Here is a 24,801-nt window from a genome sequence, read left to right as displayed (position 1 = left end):
TAAAACATACCTCGAGTCTGTATCGGTTTCAGACTAGTTAACCATACTCTTTCTGCCTGTCCAACATCTCTTCAGCTTTCGTAATTGTAAAAGAAACTGTAATGTAAATGCAAAGTTATCAATTTATTAAGTACGAAGTTCACATCTATGCCACGATGCAGGAAGGAGATGTAATGAAGCGCCCTCACACTTACGGTGGAGGAATAGTTAAAACTTTCAGTACCTGTTCTGCATGTATTTTATTAAACTTCTGTTGGTTTTCAACGATAGAGCAAACTATTTGAGTACCTTCATCATAGTTTGTGGTAAATGCGCATCGAGTCTAAAATGTGGCAGGACATTTGTCTTTTAACCACCTTTAAAGATTTTTCTAGGCGACGTATAGAATCTATAGAATTTGAAAATGGAAATAACGGTTGAGATGGAACGGGGCTCAGTTAGCAGCGACCAATAAAGAAATGGATGTAACAGATGCAGATAAATTGCTGATACTGTGAAGATACAATATATTGCACAGTTGCGTACGTCATCATTTTGATTACTGGCACGTGGATGCGTGCAACATAGAAACACTGATTAAATTAACTTAATGAAAAACAGTATAATGTCGTGTAACATGGAAAAAACAAAGGCATATGGAAAAAACAAAGGCATATGTATAAACAATACAATATGTTTCATCAAAATTAATAATTTTGTTTACCATCCGGTAAAACCGAATCACTGCGGATGAATTCTTTATACAATTTGAATAACAAATTAGCCTAAAATAATACAAGTCAGCAAAACGAATATTACAATATCGACATTTTAAAGTTGTGAGTACTTATTTTTAGTCCAATATTCAAATCTGAACTCCGATAGGAGGATCAGTTTGTACTCCTGCTGAATTGTGCGATTTTTATTGTTGACAAATTTTCATCTTGTCGGGTCTCTAGGTCTTCAACATGTCAGGAGCAAAGACTCCTGTCTTTGTTCTTGTCTTTTTGTTGGCGATTCCGTTGGTCAGTACGGACACATGGTCGTTTGCAAAACGATCCCAGCAGGTACGTTACACTTTCTCGTTTTCTCACTGCTACCGTAGTGTCATTTTTGTATCAATAATCTTCAATAATATTGTCAAGTTTGTATCAATAATCTTCAATAATATTGTCAAAGTTTACTGTTCCTTTCAATTATCCTTTTCGAGCAATATCAGCTGAAACAGTATTGATATGCCAACAACAGTATTGATATGCCAACAACAGCTCATATGTTCAGGAAAATGAACGGCATTGTCTTGCCGAAACGTAAAATTTAACATTCTATTTTCTACAAGTCATTTCTAACACGCCATCGCTGCGAAGTGGATTTCAGATGTTGATATAAGGCTTTTCATACTTTAAACATTGTTCACTACTCATGGAGGTAAAATAGTCATTTAGATGAAACTTCGTGTTGATAGTCACGGTAGTGCTTTGTACTGTATACTTGGACTCGTATTTTTACAGAGTGACACTGTGGAATTTCCTATTGAAGAAATAGAACAGTGAGCAGATGCACATCTCTTCGTATGTGTTAATATTAATATACCTCCGTCAGATATAAGATCAAAATATTTTGATACTTGAAGTGGTTTCTATTCAATGGACAATCGAAACTTATTGCACATATACCAAGCATATAATGACAATTAACATAACAGTTTCCTTGTTCGTAAAGGGAGTTAGCGTAAGATGGAAAACTATCGCCAACACCTGTCAGAATTGGTCAGAGAAGTATGTCTTTCGCGACGTCATTCCAGTTTTGAGTGTGATCGAAAATACAAAGTATAATTGAAAGGGAATTCAATCTGTACAGGGAAAGCGAGCAGCAAAAGTGATTTTATTTCACGGTTTTCAGCGATTTCTTGCTCTCCGTTGTCACTGATACGATGTTACAGAGCGGGCCAGGTGTTCAAACTACCACCTTTCTGTATGTGAACATTCATCTCTTGTGTAAATCAATAAATTTGTCGTACGCGACATTTTGTCGTCTGTAGCCGCTTTGGAACAGACTACTCCAAGCGTGATACACATTTGGCCTTACAGATTAGGAGTTACTAATTCACAGTCATACAGATTGTCATGCAAACCCTATGCTCAATAATATTCAACTTTACAAGTTTCTGCGAATGATTTTATCCAGATTTGTTCAAGTTAGTAAAATTATCGTCACAATTCTGGCTTTGAGTTATTCTGTTATTGTATGCGAAAGTCGCAGGAACTTCGTGTTTTGAAAGTTGATTGGTTAGTACTAATAAGCTGTGTAATATATTTTTACAAATGACAGATTTTGTCTTGAAAAATCTAAAAATAGTAGCTTCAGTTCAAATTCATTAAAATCAGCAGATTTTCCATATTTTATTATAGAAGTAGATGCAATCAGACTAGACCAGAGACAATAATCCAACTGGTCCACGGACATTTGGATATTTTTTTCAAATTGCAACACATATAAGGCATTTTTACAGTTTGTTGTAGAAGTGCTATGATTTTGTTCTATTAACACTGCCTGCATATGTGAGACCTCTATAATTGCAGACGATTTGTAAAATGGAGACTCCAAGTCGTCAGTAACAATATAACCAGTGGATGGTTTGCTGGTTTGTAAAACAATGGGATAAAAAAAGTTTCGCTCGCCTCCTCTCTGTAGCTTCGCCTAAAAAATCTGAGCAAATGTATATTTCCGTCTGGCCTGATTTTTCTTATTAATTTTATTGAAAAGTTACATATGAAGGACATAACAGTATATGTGCTTACCACACTGCACGAGACTTCTTGAAATCTCGTATTGTTTTGATGTCATTGAAATTTGGTCACTCGACATATGGATAACCACCAATCATCGGCAGTATCATGGCTAACCTAGCAGCAATGTCATACAAATCTTAATTATCTGCTTATGGCGGGCATCTGATTGACACATTAATAATCTGTGACTCTTCCTCTTATGAATCTATGACTGTTCATAAAGCTTAAAGTTGAAATATTTAGCCACTATCGGGATGTAGAGCAATGGCCTTCAGATCAAAGCTGCCGCTGAAGTGACGTCATAAACTTGCATCAACAGGTTGTCGAAAGGATTCGAGACTACATCCAGACAGTTGTTTACGGCAATGACGCAGAAATCCAAGAAGTCCATTCTAGGGCACGACGTATGTACTTAGAAATACATATTCCTATTATCCACACAATATATTTGATCAAAATAAACACAAGTAAAGGCAAATAAACAAACAAAAACAGGAAAGAAACTGTTGGAAGTATGTGTAATGTAGCCTGTTAAAACAACAGAAAAAAGAAAATGTTAAAATTCATGTACATGTACGTAATACAGCATCTGCAAATATATTTGGTTATTATTTTAGTTTGTGTCGTTTATTGTTATTTGAAACAGAATCAACTAAAACATCACAGATTAAATGACGTAAGAGCTTCAGGTTGTATTGTAATCACCTTTGTTGACTGTCCCTTTAGGTGCAGTAAACTGCGGACCTGGTGACTTCGAATTCCAAGACCAATGTTACCGAATCGTCGAATCTTTCAAGACATTTGATGAAGCTGCCGAGGCGTGCCTAGAGGAAGATGGAGACTTTGAACTCGCCAGCATCCTCACTGAGGCAGAACTGACATTCTTACAGACCACGTTGAGCGGTATCAGTGGTGACGATGACAGAGATTACTGGGTTGGTGCCAGCAGACTGAACGAGATGTCGCCCTGGGAATGGTACAGTGGAGAGGCGTGGCCAGCTAATGACGATTGGTTGTGGTCAGTTGGACGACCTAAGCAAGAACCCAATCAGAATTGTGGATTTCTGAGACAGAAAGCTGACTATCATCTGAGTGACAATACATTCTGTACTGATACGTATCGTTTCATTTGCAAAGGAGGCAAGTAATTATGTCAATATGTCCAATAGATTCTACATAATTATAATTCATTATTAGTCTCATAGAAATTAATGTTTGCCAACCTCCGAATAGCTGAATAACACATTGGTCATCAGAAATCTTGTGTTCACACGTGTTCCGTGTATGTACATTTATGCTGTACAGCTGAGTTAATATTGTCTGCAATCACTTTTTGGCAGAGGATCCAGTAAGTCGATTTGAGCCGCCGCCAGGGACGTCAGCCTTTGGAGGTGAGTCTCTCTAAATAAATGGTTTAATAGACATCGCCGGAATGTTCATTGTAACTCTTTTCAGTTCTGCTTCGTTCTTTGTTAATGGAGATGACATGAAAGGAGACGCATCAGACTACCCTTTATTTCTAAAACATATTTGGAATTAACGCTACATAAATTTAACCCTACAGCATTTACCAAATTTCATCAGTACACGTGCATTAAAGTTCCCCCTTCGAGAAACCGTCATACTGTGTACATTAAGAGGCATTGATTGTGTGGTCGTTTTGCGTATTTTTGGTTGTCAAGAAAAATGACTTTCCTCACTCAGAAGCGAAATCAAATTGATGGACTGATGATAAGCTTAATTGTCTGGTATAGCCTCTCTTTCGTTAAAGACACTGCTTTCCATTTTCGAGATGATCCGTTATGTTGTGTTATGTGCTGGAAGTTAAAAGAATCTTTTTGAAGTGTTAAAGCTCCACTCTGTCAACATTTTTAGTTTGCTGAGCAGCAACACGGCTTCTAAGATATCACAATGTCAAAACAAGGAGTAGTGTTCTCATTAATTTTCGTAAATTGCAATTTGCAAACACAGCAAACAAATCAAACTTGAAATTCTTCATGGAAAGCAAAATATGTAATCTGCATTTTCAAAGGCATATATTTGCGCAAATATTTTCACAATAAATCTTTTTCTTTTTTAAGACTGTGTATGTGCTGCTTGGGGAGATCCACATTACACGACATTTGACCACGAAAAATATGACTTCCAAGGAAACTGTACCTATTACATGATTGTCCACGAAGGAGAAACGCCCTTTGTGATCGAAGCAACAAATCGCCCACCGATTCCAGGTGTCCCTGTAACAATGGTTGACTTTGTCACAGTGCGAGTGGATGGTCACGTGATTGAGCTGCTTCCGGATACAAAGGCGAAGGTGGGTTCATGTCAAGCTATTTAAATGCTTAGTCATCCAGTACTGTTCCAATTATTTATTGGAAAAACGGCACACAGACATTTTACGACATACTGCTGAAACTGAAATACGTGTACGTGTCAAAGTAGTATAGTCATATTACGTAACGTCCTCTTCGAGAAGTCGCCGATGACTCGTCGCTCTTGTTTCCAGAGTGTCACGAAATGGTTTCTAATTATTAATTATTTTTCCTACTTCCAGGTTAATGGCGCATTTGTCAATTTACCCTACACAGCACTTTCTCCAATGACAATAATCATATCTGGTAAATTCATTTTGTTGGTATATCCGGACCTGTTCTGGGTCGCCTTTTCTGCCATAGAGGGCGGTAGATCAAGTTCTGCGTTGTTCGGTGTTCACGACGACATAGGACCAGCAACAGCCGGTCTCTGCGGAAATTGCAATGGTGATCCGTCGGATGACTTTATTAAAAGTGACGGCACCCCTGCGTCTAGTCACTTAGAGTTTGGAAACAGTTGGAAAACCACAGAAAGGTAAGCAAACCAAAATAATATTGGATGGTGCAATCTTTCTTGATTTATAAAATGTATGTATGTATGTATGTATGTATGTATGTATGTATGTATGTATGTATGTATGTATGTATGTATGTATGTATGTATGTATGTATGTATGTATGTATGTATGTATGTATGTATGTATGTATGTATGTATGTATGTATGTATGTATGTATGTATGTATGTATGTATGTATGTATGTATGTATGTATGTATGTATGTATGTATGTATGTATGTATGTATGTATGTATGTATGTATGTATGTATGTATGTATGTATGTATGTATGTATGTATGTATGTATGTATGTATGTATGTATGTATGTATGTATGTATGTATGTATGTATGTATGTATGTATGTATGTATGTATGTATTTCATCATCATATTATCTTTAATACCTATGTAAAGCATCGCTGAAGAATGCCCGGATGCTGTAGATCCACCTGAATGCCCGGATGAAACTGAACAGCTGTACTCTGGTCTTGATTACTGTGGCAAAATAAACGATACAAATGGTGTCTTCGCGCCATGCCATGGTGTCATCAACCCAGCGACATATTTTGACGCATGTGTGTTCGATCTCTGCTTTGTTGGACCGGACATCTTGTGTGATGAACTTGCTGCTTACTTCGACGCATGCATCCAGGCTGGAGTGTCCCTCAGTACTTTCAGAACGGTGGATTTTTGCCGTGAGTTAAGCTTTCAAAGTGTTCGACTTAAGTACATTGGTTGTTATGTTAAAGGATATACTGTCATCTCACTAAAGCGTACAAACATGGAAAAGAAACTTAAATTCTCAGGGGTTTTAATTTTTTAATAACCTTTGAACAGATAGAAGTATACACACCCGTCTTTTTCGAATTTCATCCTGTTATCCTGTGTTACCTTTTTTGGCCGCCTCGTGTTTGGATATGCAAATGCATGGCTGTGGCTACTTTTTGGAAGTTTAAATAGGTTAAAGTTTCTTTCACTTTGCAACACAATGTGAGAACGTTTTTCTTTTTTCTCTTTTTTTCTTCTTTAAATGAGTTTTTTTGCATATGGAAATCTGTATTTCATGCACTTTATAGCATTCATTGGAGTCACTAGTATGGATAATCGAGTTGATTATAACCATATTTTCAACTATTTCGAAAAAAAAAACGATTTCACAAAAAACCCTTTAGTTAACAGTGATCGAATACACGCAGTGGTGTTGATTGACATATCTCACCACGATTGTACGTGTCGAAACACATTCGTGAAAATTGGTCTCATCGCTACGATTTTTGTTTTTTGATTTTGATAATTTGGTTGTCTCTGAACAGCACTATCATGTCCAGACAACTCGCAGTATTCACCCTGCATGCCAGCGTGTCCAGCGACCTGCATTTACCGAGACAGTTGTGAAGACCAAGGATGTGTGGAAGGTTGTCAATGCAATGACGGCTACGTTTGGAGCGACACAGAGTGTGTGCTGGAAAGTGAATGTGGTTGTATAACTCAAGACGGAGAATTCCATCCTGTAAGTTGACGCTTTTTATTTTTTGTTCCATGTGTCAACTTTATTATCCAATCAAAAATCTTAGACTCTGCAGACTCATTTAATTTAATGCGCCTTTTTTCTGCAGTTAACAAATTGTCGTGCACTCGTTGCGTCTTCCAGTAGAATCGTTCTACCTTCATGGTTATGTGGAGTTTGTTGATGACTTTGGGCTGTACGGCACGTACACGACATTATAGTACATAGCATCATGGGTCTCTTTTTATATCTATGATGGGATTACCTAAAACAATATCTCTTTACTTGGACATAATTTGAAAGCACATTTAACTATTCCGATCGGGAAATAGACTCAGAGCCGTTCACATTGGCGACTCTCTCTGCCTGTGGCTACCTTTTATCACTTGACTACCGGTACTTTTTCTCCGCACAGATCCCAACACAGTCATTGTTTAATGTAATGCAAAAGCAAGGTCACGTTTTGTTGCCTACCCAAGAGATGGTGCTTATTACGGTAATATTGATACACCCTAACCAAAGGGCATGGGTTCTCAATATCACTGTCATAAGTACCAACACGAGGGTAGGCAAAATAGCGATCTTGTGCTTGCTATCACGTGTCATTATCTAAACACATACCATAAATCACCATCCTTCCCTCGGTCTTATCACTCTCTGTCTCTGCTTTCCTTTCTCTCTCTCTTCGTTTGTCTCTTCTACATGTGTCTGTTTGACTATCTGTCTAAACGTATCTCTATGTGCGTGTCCTCTCACTCATATATTTTTGAGGGGGATCGTCCTTATCTTCACACCTCATACGTCATTTTGACGATAATATGAAACACATCAGGAATTCTGGACTACTTTGACATTTTCCTCAATATGTTAAAAGTGCAAGAGTTGATGTCTTTCTTGTTCATATACAGTTGAACGATGAATGGATCACACAGGACTGTACTCAGAGTTGTTCATGTGTTGGTTTTGATAACATCGTCTGTACTGCTATGACCTGCTTTGGTGATCACGAGGTTTGTGAAGCACGTAACGGCGAGTGGGGATGTTACTGCGAGCCAGGTTACGTCAGAGATACCGACGGCGAATGCAAAGGTGCGCAACGATGTGGCGTGAGATATTCTTTGTAAATTGATTATATAACCCTTCGGACCAGTTTTCGTCAATTGTCTGTAAATACGTTTGTGACTGTCTTAGATTATGGATGTCTTACTTTTACACCCATGCTTGGTTGAACGTGTACGGATTGCGACAGAAGTGGCGTGTATAGATAACGACAGAAGTGGATAATTTGCAAAATGAAATTCAACTGAAGTTATCGATTATGTACCATTTTTGTACCAAAGTTACTGAATAGTCCCTATTCAGGGATATCTCTCACAAGAGCTCACATAAATGCCAATAATTTGCTTTTATGTTACAAATCTGAAATATACAATTGTCATCAAATTATGATTTACATCAGGTTTAAACATGTTTTTACATTATTTTTTTTATTTTTTGATACACATGCCAGATCTCGAAGGCCCAGTTTTGACATGTAATGCCCCTGGAGTGGCCATAGACTGTGAAAATGATGGCGTTGAAATCGTGGTGTATGACGTCACTGCTTCTGACAACATTGGCGTCAGTAGTCTGGTATGTAACCCGGATGAGACTACGTCATTCACAGTTTCCGGTTCACCACACTCTGTGACGTGTACGGCAAGTGACGATGCTGGAAACACCGATACGTGTAATTTTGTGGTTACTGTGACGGCTGGTAAGAACCACAGATGATCCCGTCAAGTTTTTTGAGACATCGTTTTATCATGATGTCCTGATATCATGTAAAGTCAGTGAATATTCTATAATATGAAGAATACAGGACTATATCGGTATTGGATTGTGATGAATTAACATAATGTATCTTAAATAAACGTTGTCAAAAAACAAACAAACAAACAAACAAAAAGCAAGTTTTGAATAATGCATAGTGGCTCCCGAAACATTGCTTGGCATCATCTATATCATTCCAACCTCGATTTCCCCCCACGAGATGCTTCCAGGAGAAGTCGTATTTTTACCTATTTCTATGACAATCGTTAGGATACAACCTTCAAATAAGCTCTTGTTCAAATATGTTCCACTCAACCAATGTTCTTTAATATCTTGTACGCAGACGTGACTGCTCCGAGTTTTGACGTCAATCTGGATGACGAAGTAATAAACGGAGGGGTTTGCGGTCCCGCCACTTTTTCCTACGATGTTCCAACAGCAAGCGACGAATGTTCGGCTCAGGTTTCTTGCACGCCTTCCTCGGGCCAAGATCTTTCCTGCGGTGACCACACAATATCTTGCACCGCTACAGATCCAACTGGAAACTCTAACACTCAGGAAGCTACCATCACTGTCACGTGCTCAGGTATTCAAATTACTTCTCGTATTGTCGCTAAATGGCACATGGAGAAAAACAATTCTGCTCGCTTCCTCCGTCGTATCACCTAAATTCTTAGCAGCATTTGCTTTTTTTCTCTCCAATTTTTCGATCCATGCATTTGATAATAATAAAGAGGGAAATTTTCTTAAATGGAGGAGGTCGTCGAGTGGCAACTGCGCTCCAAGTTTGTATCGGACTCATACAGCCAACCTACTACATTCTATTCAAAGGACGTTGACAATTGATGAAAGTTAAGAAAAGTAAAAATTGCTCTCGGTAAACTGTGTGATATTGCAGCTGTGTTGATATGATGGATCGACATATCGTGCATGAAATACATTGTTTGTGAACAAGAAGGTCTCACGGGCAGCAGCTCTGATGACTCCCTCCCTCCCTTTAACTACTAACAGGACATGTCTGGAAAATATTGGGGTCTGTCTCCATTAGAGCTTGATTTTCAACACTCAATATACAGTTAGAACAATTGTAACAACTTAGCTCGGTTTTTAAGGGTGGGGACTTTGCCAAGCGGTTTTGAATGTGATGTCGTCGCTAGGTGACTAGGTGTTGTAGCCTATTGTGAGTCCGATTAAAATTACTGAATTAGATATCGATAGTGTATCAGTACACAGCTTCACGGACCCTGTTACAAAGGTGAATATTTTAACGTGCATACTGGAACATTCCTACAACTCTGGAGCGTCACAAATTGTATTTCTTCATTTGCAGATGCTGAAGGTCCGACAATAACGACACCCGGTGATTTCACGAACATAGGGTGTGTCGCCGACGAGCCAATCACTTTCGACGTTTCTGCGGAGGACACTGTGACGGGGAAGTTCCCGTTGCCTGTCAACCCCCCTCCGGCAGCGGTTTTCCGTGTGGAGACACAACGGTGGAGTGCACCGCCAGCGACAGTTTTGGAAACGATGCCACTGAGAGCTTTGTCATCACGCACATATGTGGTAGGCTGTTATGTCAAATAGAAGTGAACAGTGCATGATTAAGATTCAAAGCAAGTGACAGTGTCACGTGACAATTAAATCTTAAAATTCTTTATTTATTAAAATTCTTTATTTAATAGCACAACATTTTCACGATATAGTGAGATCAAATCGTCACACCAAGCAATTAATGAAACGAGGTGTACGCAGTATTGGCTTTCATGAACTATACACTACTGACGAAAATGCCTGATCATGACCGACATTTGCCGCTTATCGTTGCGAAATATTGCATGCGTATTTGCAACCACTGTGGGACAATGTCATTGCGTTTCAAGCAGTGCAGTATGTTTGCTATGACCAACGCTTTCAGAAAATGATGAGAAAACTTACTCGTTTCGTGGAGAACACAAAATGTAAATATGTTATAGCTAGCATGCATTTTTTGGTAATTTGACCATAGCAAGGGTTCGCCGATGACAGATGCAGTAATTCAAACGAATTCCCTACAAAAACCAATGATCACAGTGTCTCAGTTTAATTAAGAACCCACTAACCAAATTCAAAGTCCCTGACACACATTTCTGACAAGCAGTGACAATCCTTATTTACATATTCGAATACAACAAAGGCATGCAGCTAGTTAAGTGTGTTTTGCAGTAGGTGAATTGTATTGTTTGTAACTTCCAGATACTGAACCTCCGATTCCAAGTCCTCCTAATGATATCAATCAAATATCATGTCCATCTACTGGAACAACGGTTGACTTTGTAATCGATGCTACAGACAACTCAGGCGAATTTACTGTCGACTGTGGCAGTCACAATTCAGGATCATTCTTCCCCTGTGGAAGTACCGCTGTCTCCTGTGTCGTCAGCGACAAGTGCAACAACACAGAATCAGTTAGCTTCAATGTGGGTCTTACCTGTGGTAGGTATAGCTATCTCGATTTGACTGTCATCAGTTTGTGTTGCAGCCCTGATGACTATCCAAGGTCAGAAAACCGTTGTAGCCGATATGTTCCGTACTGAATATCTTGAGCTGCGCTTTCTTACGTCATACTCCGATTAGTGATATGCATGGTCTGAATATGTTTTCATATAGTTTTCCTGTCCAATTTCTACCGTTGGCTGCGCTGTGAGCAAAGTGCAGCCACCGTTAAAGGTATACAGTAACCTGTAATCTGAATCTGCCCATATATGGTCAAAGGGGCGTTCCTTGGTATTCAAAATGCCCATGTGAGGGCGCTGTTTTTAAAAAGCGGCCACCCGCTTAAAATCTGTGATTGGTTAGATTTTCTCTTTCCATGGTAACAGTGGCAAAATTGGAACAGGTGACAGTATACCTTTAAATGTGGGGCACGGGACGCGACTCGCTTTCCGTATAGCGCGTCCCACGACTTGGAGTGTGGTCTTACGTCAACGCGGTTTATGTCGATATTTTTCTTCCAAAAGAACTTCGCTGACGAATGATCACACAGAAAGCATCTTAAGTGTTTTATCTGTAAAGGTACTAGTATTTTACTTGTCATCAGATAGTTTATTCATTGTTCCTATTTTACATTTCCTACCAACTTATTCCATTTATTCAATTTTTTTTTCTTTCTTTCTTTCTTATCATGACAGACACTTCTAGGCCAACATTAGAAAGGCTTTTCAATGTAGAAAACTACACTTGTGATCAAGATGGGATGGTGGTTTATTGGGATTTTCCAACGGCGACAGATGCACAGGACAATAACGTACTAGTTACATGTACACATCAACCAGGTGATATGTACAGATGTGGCAACACTAGGGTTACATGTGTGGCTACCGACCATTGTGACAAAACACACACTAGGAGATTCTGGGTCAAGGTCAGATGCCGTAAGTAACTCTTTTTCTAATGACGTAACCAAACGTACGCATTCCGGTAAATAACGAGTTGTTGGGGCGCCTGTTTTTTCAATCTTACCGGTGATTTGATCACGGGTTATCGCGAGCAATATTCGTCCAGAAGTTATGAATACGATCGATAAATGTCATGTATTCAAGTTAACTTCTTTTTAGCTCATATTTGGTATGTATAGTCGGTGGCGTCTGTATGTCTGTATGTATGTATGTATGTATGTATGTATGTATGTATGTATGTGTGGATGTATGTCCGTCACATGCAAAAGCTCCCAAACCGCCGCACCTACCATCACAGTATTTGGTGTTCAGGTAGACCCAGGGGTTGAGATGTGACGTTGTTCAAATGAACATGTCAGTGTCAAAAATATGCAAAAGAGGTAAGAAAAAGGGGAAATCCGGCAGGAGTGGTGGCATTAACTGAAACAGCCTACACATCTGAGTGATAGGTTTATGAAATGTAACGTATTTGTATACAGTGTACCTATTATGTGTAGGAGTGGTGGCGATGACTGAAACAGGCCACTAAACTGACCTTGAGTCATTTCCTGTCATTGTTCATGAACTGATACATATTGGTAGACCTGCTGAAACCGTGCAGGACTGTGCATAAGCTTAGCAGAGGAATGTTTCAACTGTGTTGAAACATTCCCCTGCTAAGCCTATTCCTAAAGTTGACCTCCAGTACCTAAAGTTTCACCTTATTTTCTTTTGTCATTCTTATTTTTCTGGTTTAAATATTTCTTGATGGACCAATTCTAACCAAATATGAGCACACTGTCGTTGACGGTATTTTTTCATATACAAGTCTTACCCATGTCTAGTGTGTGCCTATTACTTTACATATCTGTTAATTTCCCTCCCTAATCCCCTTCATCAATTTGTTCTGCCGATCACCAACGTGGGGGCTTATCGCCCTGACCAAATAACTCGTTAGCAGCTCATAAGGTAGTAGACGACTTTTAGACGAATATTGCTCGCGACACCCTGTGATTCGATAATGCGGTTATAAGTGTTTTTAAGTTACTTTTTGTTTTAAATTTTACAATATTTTAACTTTCCTAACTGTCATTAGGTCATTACAATTCACAAGAATGTCATTAATAACTCAGAACTAAGACTTGACTGTCATGTCACTATCTGCATAAAAAAATCGATGAGGTATTCTTTACATAGTCCTTCAACAAGTCTTTTGAAAATGTCAAATCGCCAAGGTAACATGGTAATTGAGGCCTTAATGACATTCACTAATGAAAAAAGGCAAACGTACTCGAGTAAAAGGTACATATATGTAATTTTCAAATACATCAGTAGTATTATGATGAAGTTGCTATATTTACAGCAGTATGACGTTATTTTCTTTAACACACATACAGGGCCAGTAATATTCCTGTCAAATCCTATCAGAGAGACGGCATGCGACACAACAAATGGATCCGTTGTTATCTATCCGGTGCGTGCAGAAGATGAGTTTGGCGATCCGCTTGGTGTCACATGTACCCACACCATTCTTTACGGCAATCCAGACTTCTTTGAGTGTGGTACAACGAGAATCATTTGTTCTACGGCAGAATCTCCCTGCGGTAGAGTCCAGCGTCTGGCACGGAATCTGATACTGTCCTGCGGTAAGATAACAGACACAGTTCCATGTTACAAAATCAAATGTTACAACACAGCGTAACTTCTACCCTTCCTATCATCGTAGTTTTTCACGTTCTTGTCTAGCAGGAGAAATTTAAGTGTAAATCATATCCCGTAATTTCATTAAAGAATATTTCTACCACATGATGTAGTCAGTAATAGGATCAAAGTCTAAGAAGTTGCCTCCCTTTTTAGGATAAGATCGCATATTTTGCTTTGAAGAGACGGCACAAATACGAAATATGTACGCTTTCCCTGGGCAACCAAATTGAAAATTTCCTACAAACTATCAGTGATGCGTTTTCTGTTTTAGCTTCTCACTTGCGACAGATATATGAAATGTATATTGACTGTCAAGTTAACTTATCATCACAATGATCTAAGGATCTTGTACCTTGCTTTGCTGTGCTTACTTCTAGACACGCGTTTGTTGTCTTTTCGGAAATATATAAAAGGAAATTAAATCATTTCAAATTACGTAATTTGAATATTTCAGATAACGCAGCGCCTACGCTGACTGTGTCAAGCACTGCTGTCGCAAGTTGTGATAACAAGGGGGCAGTTGTTAACTTCGTTATAACGGCAGAGGATGATTTTGATGAAGACATTGAAGTGAACTGCGATCACAATCCTGGAGATTCGTTCCCTTGTGGATTCACCAACGTCGCCTGCACGGCTATAGATCACTGTAATCACACTGAGAATATTGAATTCACTGTAGCTGTGTTCTGTGGTATGTACTGCACAATATACTTTAGATTCCGTGGTAGAGAATCGTTATATTAAAAGGGTGCGACGTATTGTTTCGAAACAAATGGATGATATGAGCATTGATAAGAAACAAAATTATTTAAATTCAACTGAATTGATAAGAAAGTGGCTGACACACGATTGGTTTTCCTTTCCGGGAACAATCGTTGACATAAGACATAAACACTTCTGACATGAAACTCTGCAGTTAACATTGTTAGTACAACATTGATAGTAGTAGACTCAAGTAGTGATAACGGTATTTTATCGTAAAGACTGCGGTCAATTTTCTTTACTTTTTTGTTATATACAAAAAAATTGGAATACTTGCATGAAGTCACTGAGGATACTGAGTTGAAGTTGTGAACTATTGACCAGTATTTCAGCATGTTTCAAGAAGCTAACAACACAAAGTACTTTTCATACCAAACAAAAGTCATAAAAAGGTCAAAAAGAGCGACTTTTACCCTTTAATAAGGAGTAGGGCTGTTTTAATGACAGCTGCTGAAATATTAGTATTCGTATTTTATTTTGTAATTGTCTCACTTTCACAAATTAGTCCAAATTCTAAACCTTTATAGACATGGTTCAGTAGCCAAGCATAACCTTTCATAAATTATCTTTAGGATGTTGATGAACAAGTTCAAATCGCTATAGTGCATGCTATGCGAAACTCAGCCTACATGTATGTATATTGTGTTATGTTTAACCACTACCGTCTATGGTTTAATATGACTCACATATCTTTCCACGCCTGTTGTATTCACATTTGAACAGACGTGAACAGTCCTATCGTTGTGGTACCAGACGACATTACTGCACACAGTTGCATGCCGGGGGGAAGAATTGTCACTTTCCATACAAACGTCTCACACGAAGTACAGAACGATCTGGTGGCCGTGTGTACACCAGCATCCGGTGACTTCTTTGCTTGCGGCCAAGAGACAGTGACGTGCGAAGCAATCGATGAATGTGGACAGATTGGATCAGCTTCATTTGATATAGAAGTGCTTTGCGGTTAGTTGTAGATCTTTGCTCAAAATAACCCCTACATACTAACATTACACACTTGTATTTAGGGATTTTTGTACTAAGAGTTTTACAGTGCATGATATCATTTTAAATATGATAAAAGTTACGTAATCTCAATTATCTATTGCTCTGAAATCGTTGAAGTTATTGTTGTACTCTAAATGTTGATTGGTTGTAGTTATAAAATAGATTTCACATTTATTGTAATCTTTGATATTCTTAGGAATGTCAAACACTAATTCGAAATACATAATTCTGCTCATCATTAATTGATGTAACAAACCATGGGAATAATTTGTGAGTGTTTCTGCTATGTCCATAATGAGAACATCAATGATATTGCTGTCTGACATCGTAAGCTTCATCTTTCCTTCAGATGTGGAAAATCCAAGTTTTAGTAAATGTAATCCATCTTACTTGGTGCACGACATTGACCGTAATGAGGAAGAGCCGATATTCTACGAACCGGAAGCGGAAGATAATTGTGGTGTGCCATCAGTCGTCTGCACCCCTCCAAGTGGTGCGCTATTTCAATGCGGCTCTCACGATGTCATTTGTACCGCAACAGATCCCTCAGGAAACACCGAAACTTGCTTCTTTACGGCCACCGTGTCTTGTGGTAAGATGATCTGATAAATATTTTCGGTCTCGTGGAATTCCATCCTACCGCCCCTCTCTCTCTCTCTCTCTCTCTCTCTCTCTCTCTCTCTCTCTCTCTCTCCACTTTTCAATCTAAGGATATGACTATCCATTTGTTAGAGAGAGAGAGAAGAGAGAGAGAGAGTGAGAGAGAGAGAGAGAGAATTTGTGCGTAGACTGAAGTCCTGAATGTCCAATTTATTTGACAAGCATGACGAATGTGCAGTCTTAAATGAGGAAGTTACTGAATCCAGAAATCTGCAATTAATATAACACATTTTATCTACTGTCAAGGTTTCGCCTATTGAAATCTTATATAAAGCATGTTCAAAGTTTCTTGTTAGCAAACTTAGTCTCTGTTAATTCAACTTAATTCAACTTAAGTTCTCATGCAATTAGTTCTTAAAAGTACGTTGCTAAATTCAAAGTGGTCTACGGCATATCAATACAATAATTCTGAAAGGCGAAATTGCGTTCAGCTGAGATTTAATATTTGAAAGTTAAATTTGTGAAGTCTATCATTGCGATCAGATGATAGCAAGTTGGATAGGACAGAGAAAGAAACAGTGAGCATATTATATTCAGACTTGTGTTCATCTTTCAGATCCTGATGCTCCCAGGATATCATGTAACAACGTCGATGTCGTTGACTGTGAAGAAGACGGTGAAATGGTGACCTATGACATTACTGCAGTAGATGCATTGGGCAATACTCTCAGCTACGTATGTGACAGAGATGAGTCCACGGTTTTCACCATCAGTGAAGGACCACAGCTGATCACGTGTCTGACACAAGACAGTGAAGGAAGAAATTCGAGCTGTACCTTCTTTGTAGATGTCGAGCAAGGTAATATTTTACAAACACAGCTTAAGTTTTGAAGGGCTATGGCCAACCTTACGACCATTGGATGAAGAGCAAGATGACTTCAACAGCACATTTCTACGATACCACAGTTCAAATATTAACCGTACTTGGTATGCGGCATTGATTTGTATTTTTGTCGAAAAATGGTTCGAAATCAAATGCAACTTGATATATGAAAATACATACTGAAGAGTGACCAAAGAATCTTTTTTAAACATTTTTAAGAATGCAAAACCGATATTTGAACAGCTACATGATTACTGAGTTGTGACTACAATATTGTTGACATAAGTATGCGTGTTAAAGTTATGCAGTCGTCGGAACTGCGCTCAAAGTTCGTATGGAACGCATAATAGCAATGGCAACACTGTATCCAAGGTACGATGGTGATTGATGAATGTTAAAACATGTCTGTCATAATCTACATCTTATAATTTAAATGTTGGGGCTATGATGATGAGGTGCATCTAGATATCGAGCACGAAATACATTGTTTGTAAACAAGAAAGTCGCACAGGCGCAGTTCCGACGACGGTTTCCCTTTAAGTGCCTGAATTTGACTGACCAAATCTACAATATGGCTTAATAAGGGGGATCGAAAACATCTTTCACAAGATTGGATAATAGTTTTATGACTAATACGCTAAAAGTTACAGCTAATGAGGCTTTAGATAGTACTTCATAGTTTGATGTTTCTCACCAACTAAATTGTTGTATATCATAATATTCCTATGATGTTCCTTTGACGTAGATATCTACCCACCTCAATTCAATGGTATGTTCGCCATACCGTCGGCTGACTCATCGGAGTGTTTTGGAGCTGTACTTTCCTTTGAAAACCCTGCCGCTGATGATGAATGTGGAATACCAACAGTTACTTGCACACCGCCCTCTGGCAGTCTATTTGACTGTGGGGATACGTCACTGGAGTGCGTGGCAACCGATATCCATGGCAACAACAATATACTGACAACAGTAGCACGGGTCAATTGTGGTAAGTCAGTACGTCACTGCTAGATTATTTTGTGCTGTTTAGTTTGAGATGTTTTCTGAATGCAAATTACAAAATATCTAGTGTTAGCTTATCTGATCTTGCAAAGTCTCTTTCCACGGATTGCCGCATGCGCAGGCCAATTTTCTGACTTCATATTCAATCATTGCATTGAATCAATGCATAGCGTGTATGAGATTCAATCAGAAGACAGATTCGAAGATAAGTGGAAATGTGCATTTTGTCGATTATTCGTGTTTAAGCCCGATCACTTACAACTTTTGATCTATTTTTAAGGAAGTACATTTGTTCTGTTTGTAAACATAGCTTTCTTCCCACTCCAACAATATCAGAATGCCTGGTTCAAAACGTGTCAACACAGCTTGTATGTGTATATACTCTGAATGTGATTGATAGTGACTTAATTTTAAGTGTTGAACTAATATTCATTTGTCAACATTAACACAGTACAAAGTTGTGTTTGCAATGCAAATACTTTGTATGATAAGATAACAAGTTCCAGAGACAAAAAGAAGAAGAAAAATGTACCTGCTTTATAGAATGATATAAAATTATATAATGGATATACCAACAAATATTACTTTTCATGACACTTAAAGGGAAACCTAAGTCAGCGACATTGACCGTTTATCCCTTCCAAAATCACCCTTGAATAAAATGCAGCTCAAATTTGCAACATAATTGCACGCGCCGACGACTACGGAGCGACGAAAAGAGACATTGAAGTAGACGACATTTATGGAAATGAGCTCGGAATCCCATGGGAGCGAAAGGGCTCATGGGAGGAGCGTGCGTGACGTCATCGGCGATACACGAACGTGTGTGACAGCCTACCAAAGCATTGGAGTCTATGACTGCAGGAGTGCAGTTCTGCACGTTACGACTCTTTAATGCTCAGTAGCATAAAAATAGTTAACTGTTGTTCAGTTGAGTGCAAAAATCACTCAGGGAAGAACAAACGGAGTCGGCTTTTACCGTCTTCCCTCAGAACAGCTTTTTCGAAGACAGTGGCTAAAGAAAGTCGGGCGAGTTTAAAAATCTGTAAAAGATACAACGTTATGTTCTAATTCTTTCAGGATGATTGTTTTATAAGGGATTTCGGGATTCTGATACCGTATTTTGATGAAATTGATCGCTTTGTACAGTATTGTAAAGAAAATTACCTGCATCTTAATGTAAAGAAGACCAAGGAAATGCAAATTGACTTTAGGAGAAATGCGAAAAAACCTGACCCCATTTTAATTGACGAGGCCGAGGTTGAGAGAACTAGTACATATACATATCTTGGTACAAGACTAGATGACAAACTTAAGTTTTGTGATAACGTTGATTTTATCATAAAGAAAACTAATAGTCGCATGTACTGCCTTCGTAAATTAAGATCATTTGATGTTAATCGAAAACTCCTTTCCATGTTTTACAATGCTTCAGTTTTGAGTATTCTCTCCTTTGGATTGTCTGCTGGGGTGATGTGATTTCTGTTCATGACAAGGGCAGGTTGGAGAAAATCGTTAAGAAAGCCAGTAGAATTATAGGGGAAAACCAGGCATCCATTCAGACCTGTATAGCAGAACGACTTACTGATAAAGTGAGACATATATTATCTGACACGACTCATCCCTTGTACAATGACTTTGACAATGAACGTATCGACAGGAGTGGACGACTGAGAATACCACGAACAAATACAAAGCGTTACAAAATGTCTTTTGTTCCGAGAGCAATTTCGGTCTATAATTCAGAATTTTTTCATAGAAACTAAGGACCGCGCACATGACCATTCGCACATCTTCTTAACATGCAGAGATGTATATATGTGCATGCTTTTATGTCTACCTGTCTTTCTTACTGTATGTATTTTTAGTGCTATGTTTTTTAAGTAGTTTTCATTTGTGGTGACTTGCTTCTGTTTTATTTTTGTGGCGAGCAATCCAATTTCCCAACGAGGATTAATAAAGATAATAATAATAATAATAAATATCGGCGACCTAGGACTTTAACTCTGATACTAGACGATACTTTGTCAAATCGTGGGTAAATATCCGATGTATATCAGAGATTTCACCACCTAACAGATCTGACCACCCGAATACCTCTGTCCGACTCTAAGTTCAAAAATAGCATCCATGGCCGGAAGTCAAGAATACTGTATGTTTTACATTATTAGATTTATTAATGCCACGAAATACATTTTTTACATGTAAAGCAAGTTTCCAGAACTGTCCACACGGGACTTCGTCGAGAGGGCCGATCGGATATCATAGGGACTCGGGAGCCCTTGCACAAATTACATTCTTTACATGTAAACATTTTTACTTGGCGATCGGGACTTGAACAGAGGACATATCGGAAATCGTTGGGAGTTTGGGCTGGTCTTGTATGAAACACATTCCTTACAAAAACAAGCTTTAAGACGATACTGTTTTTTAAATAGCGGGCAAATATTCATTATATCGGCGATTTCATCACTTTGTAGATCTGAGTAAGTCCGACTTTTTAAGTTCGACACCAGCTTCGAAAAACAGACTACACTATAATAGATTTGTCAAATCGTGAATAAATATTTTCTGATACATATCGGAGATTTCGCAACCTTAAAGATCTGGCCAAGCTCGACTTACACGGTAACACATACAATCAGTCAATCATTCCGTATCATTCACGAACCAAAATTAATTCTAAGCACTGATACAGAAAACTCTGTTTTAGAAACGTAGCGTTGAAGGATCGCAGGGTCACTCAGTCTCTCCAATCCAGTTCGGGGTCTGTACAAGCACAGTGACTCCCTCCGCTGAATCAAAAACGCAAGCAACCAAGATATGAACGATGTTTTGAGAAACTGATGCTTTCTAATTATTACATATCTTGGACAGGTTCAAATTAGTATGGTTTGATTTCAGTCAGGAAAAGTAATACTCGATGTCAGAAATAACGCTGTCCGAACTCTCCATAGTCGTCTTACGAACGCGCTGAACTGTTCACAGTACTCCTCCAGCTGCAAGCTACAATCGTCTGTATCGCCGATGACGTCACGCACGCTTCTCCCATGAGCCCTTTCGCGCCCATGGAATTCCGGGCTCATTTCCATAAATGTCGTCTACTTGAACTTCTCTTTTCGTCGCGCCGTAGTCGTCAGCGCGTGCAATTATTTTGCAAATTCGAGCTGCATTTTACTCAAAGGTGATTTTGGAAGGGATAAACTTTCAAAGTCGCTGGACTTAGGTTTCCCTTTAATGTCTTTCGCAAACAACACAGGACCCAAATCATCTGTATCTCCTCTCTGATCTCAACAAAATGTTCCTGATGCAGGGTTCTATAGCTTTTCTGCTTTGAAGATTTACGTCAATGATGACTTGAAATTTGTTATCACGAGTGACTTTTCGTTGAATCTTTTCGCAAATATCACAGTCAACATTCCGCTGAAAAACTTTGAAATTTCACTAAACAAACAACGAATGTGATTTCTCCATCCATATTCCTTTATTCATACAACTTTTGCCCTCTGCAGTATCTGTAAATCCACAAGAGGGCGTTGTTCGTGTATAATTGTCATCAAATTAAGATGCATCCTGTATGTGTTTTTTACCAAAGAATCAGCACCGGCACCTGTGATAAGCTGTCCAAGTAACATTATTGAAGTAGATTTGGATGAGGATGGTTTCGAGTTAATCATGTACACGACACCAACTGCCAACGCTACGTGCGGTGAAGCGACAGTCACGTGCAATTTTGCATCTTTGTACGATTATCCCTGTGGCCAGACTACAGTAACATGTACCGCTGTGGACGGGATCGGCCATATTACAAGTTGTTCATTCGAAGTCTTTGTGATATGTGGTAATTAGGACTTTAACACCATTCTTTACCTTTGTGAGCGAAAATATGATGCAATCTACTCATGATGGATGGAAAGTAATTTAGATATGACATTGTTTCCACTTAAAATCTTCATTGTCAAAATCTCACAGATTCATGTTTTGTTGCTGTCGTACCACATTCTCACAATGCAATCTGCACACTTGACGTGTCTTACTATATTTGTACATTGCTGAAGACATCTATCAATTGGGTATAGGCAAGTTGGTATAGGTACTGATGTTCTATCGAATATTCACTGTTTTTGAGTTTGAACAGAAGTAAATTATTTGAATAGTTTTTCGTTTTTACTGAACGATTTGGAATCTCCTGTACTGAGCGACATATATACCCTACGTTGATTTTGAAGACTCGACTCCAAAATGTGTTAACAAGCTTGAGAGAGAACGTTTTCTTTCGCTGCAGAAAATGGACCACCAGTCTTATCCTGTGAAGCTCATGAAGTTATTGACTGCACTGAGGACGATGAAATCGTCTACTACCATTTATCTGCGGTGAGTGCCGACGGTGCAACGCTTGAGGTCACGTGCAATCCACCAAACGGCAGCGTCTTTGCAATTGGAGATCAGGAGGTCACGTGCACTACCGAAGATGTGGTGGGAAATATGGCCACTTGTACGTTTACAGTGAGTGTGATACTTGGTAAGTAAACAAGAACTGCAGTGTTTATTTCGGATTTATTTTTTGGAACAATTATTGCAGAGCTCGTCACGATTTTTTGTGTTGTGCGCTGACAAATTTCTCAATAACACTCTTTGAATTGAGCAGACGAGTGAAATGTTCGTCTTATAAATATATCTGACGAGTGAAATGTTCGTCTTATAAATATCTGATGCTATTGTTTTAAGAACTCAATCGTGCTACGATTTTTTGTGTATTTTGCTGATAAAATAATTTTCTTCACTTTAATTTGACAGACAACGTATTACCCGTGTTTACTTCATCACTTAACCAAACCGACGGTTTTTCGGGTGACTGTTCTGGTGATATGATCCAATACTCCCAGCCGGCAGCCACTGACAATTGCGGCCCTGCAATCGTTACTTGCACGCCCCCACCTGGACACAACTTTCCGTGTGGCTCGACAACGGTAGAATGTGTAGCAACCGACATCAATGGCAACACTGCCACACAGAGTGTGACTAATAACGTCCTATGCCCAGGTAAGACATACAGTGATCATCAAGTTAAATGCAAGCTGAATTGTTCACCAATAACATTTCAGCAACGATTGACGTCATACGCTATCAGATAGATGACAGTCCTCAAGTACCGGTATATGCATTCAATTATAGCGTCTGTAAACACACAATTCATAATGTATACTAAAACAGCCTATTACGTCATTCTTATAAACTGTATGTCAAACTACAGTACTGGCGTTGTGATTTATGCGACTGAAATTGTGCTAAATTATCTTTTAAAAATGTGAAACGAAGCTCTGAATCTATTGTTCAATCCATAAACGCTCCAGAAACGTTTTTTGGAGGTTCTGTGTTCAATCCTTGCACGGTATTTATCAAATTATGTATTCATTTATTTGAAAAATAGACACCGGTCCACCAGTTATTGTTTGTGATGAGCGAGTCACAGTGCCAGACATTGGAGATGATCTGAAAGAGATTGTTCAATACAATACCGACGCCACCGATGACTGCGGTGTTCCAACTATTGTTTGTAACTATGACAACCCGGACGAGTTCCCTTGTGGTGAGACTCTTGTAACGTGTACCGCCACAGACGTAGCTGGGAACACTGATAACTGTCAAATCGTAATTGAAGTCCTGTGCGGTAAGTAAATTACAACGCGTACTACGAAATCGTCAAATTTAAGATGTTGGCAATTATGGCGTTTTACAAGTCATATCCTAAACTATAAACTCCATAGAGACGCACATGACGACATGCCAACATTTCTATTTGTTTAGAATGTTATTCAGACAATGTTCTCTGTGTGGATGTTATCACCAATGTTCAAGTGCTAATGAAGGACACCTAGTGACAATTCTTTTCTATCAAATACGTCACGTGCACTTTCGAATTTCCAGCTGACGGGCAACGTGTGCGTTCCGCGTGCAATATGCAGCACAGTTTATCGCAACGTTGCTTGGATAGTCGTTCGAGGCGGGCGGCCGCAGGTCGCCTTTTACTTGGAAAAAAAGAGAAAGGTCAGACATCGATTTCAGACAAGCAGCCAGAAAGAAACAAAAGAAACAATCTGGCGTCAAATAAATGATCCTCGACTATTACAAATACCTTCAAATGTTTATTGCTCCAGTATGGCCGACCTAGAAACGTTGCATGTGCCGAAATTTGACAATATTCACTTCCTGGGGATTCCGCACACTTGCCCTGTATCCGCCATACTGAATTCGAACTACCTTACCCACAATTCAATGCGAAGTCCAATTAAGTCAGTATGGCGGATACAGGGCAAGTGTGCGGAATCCCCAGGAAGTGAATATTGCCAAATTTCGGCACATGTAACGTTTCTAGGCCGGCCATACTGGAGCAATAAACATTTGAAGGTATTTGTGATAGTCGAGGATCATTTATTTGACGCCAGATTGTTTCTTTTGTTTCTTTCTGG

The 24,801-nt window shown here is 38.9% G+C and overlaps 2 protein-coding genes across 2 annotated transcripts; both read left to right on the top strand.

The window, feature by feature from the left end:
* The first annotated feature begins 825 nt into the window (after window positions 1–825).
* LOC139145879 (SCO-spondin-like) lies at window positions 826–14,013 on the top strand. The gene is made up of 15 exons (XM_070717312.1): window positions 826–1,046; window positions 3,091–3,175; window positions 3,498–3,911; window positions 4,112–4,162; window positions 4,853–5,085; window positions 5,326–5,618; window positions 6,055–6,335; window positions 6,954–7,150; window positions 8,056–8,236; window positions 8,658–8,903; window positions 9,303–9,545; window positions 10,290–10,525; window positions 11,195–11,434; window positions 12,130–12,372; window positions 13,773–14,013. Exons 1-13 carry the CDS (start codon window positions 948–950, stop codon window positions 11,276–11,278), a joined length of 2,643 nt encoding a protein of 880 aa, XP_070573413.1. The 5' UTR covers window positions 826–947; the 3' UTR covers window positions 11,279–11,434; window positions 12,130–12,372; window positions 13,773–14,013.
* Window positions 11,282–24,010, top strand: LOC139145871 (hyalin-like). Its single transcript, XM_070717299.1, has 12 exons — window positions 11,282–11,438; window positions 12,130–12,372; window positions 13,773–14,021; window positions 14,534–14,770; window positions 15,565–15,804; window positions 16,196–16,438; window positions 17,063–17,305; window positions 18,075–18,317; window positions 21,927–22,172; window positions 22,617–22,853; window positions 23,129–23,374; window positions 23,763–24,010. The coding sequence occupies exons 1-12, from the start codon at window positions 11,282–11,284 to the stop codon at window positions 24,008–24,010; spliced, it is 2,832 nt and encodes a 943-aa protein (XP_070573400.1).
* The last annotated feature ends 791 nt before the right edge of the window (window positions 24,011–24,801 follow it).

The sequence above is a fragment of the Ptychodera flava genome, chromosome 1 (assembly GCF_041260155.1).
Source record: "Ptychodera flava strain L36383 chromosome 1, AS_Pfla_20210202, whole genome shotgun sequence".
NCBI classification, from domain to species: domain Eukaryota; kingdom Metazoa; phylum Hemichordata; class Enteropneusta; family Ptychoderidae; genus Ptychodera; species Ptychodera flava.
The sequence above is the reverse complement of the archived record's forward strand: the minus strand, read 5'-3'. Positions and strand labels throughout refer to the sequence as shown.

Coding starts and splice junctions, on each gene's coding strand:
- LOC139145879 (XM_070717312.1), top strand. CDS start 948: ATGTCAGGAGCAAAGACTCCTGTCTTTGTTCTTGTCTTTTTGTTGGCG. Junction 5,619..6,054: donor AGTTGGAAAACCACAGAAAG/GTAAGCAAACCA, acceptor ACCTATGTAAAG/CATCGCTGAAGAATGCCCGG. Junction 8,904..9,302: donor TGTGGTTACTGTGACGGCTG/GTAAGAACCACA, acceptor TCTTGTACGCAG/ACGTGACTGCTCCGAGTTTT.
- LOC139145871 (XM_070717299.1), top strand. CDS start 11,282: ATGCTACAGACAACTCAGGCGAATTTACTGTCGACTGTGGCAGTCACA. Junction 15,805..16,195: donor TGATATAGAAGTGCTTTGCG/GTTAGTTGTAGA, acceptor TCTTTCCTTCAG/ATGTGGAAAATCCAAGTTTT. Junction 22,854..23,128: donor TACAGTGAGTGTGATACTTG/GTAAGTAAACAA, acceptor TTAATTTGACAG/ACAACGTATTACCCGTGTTT.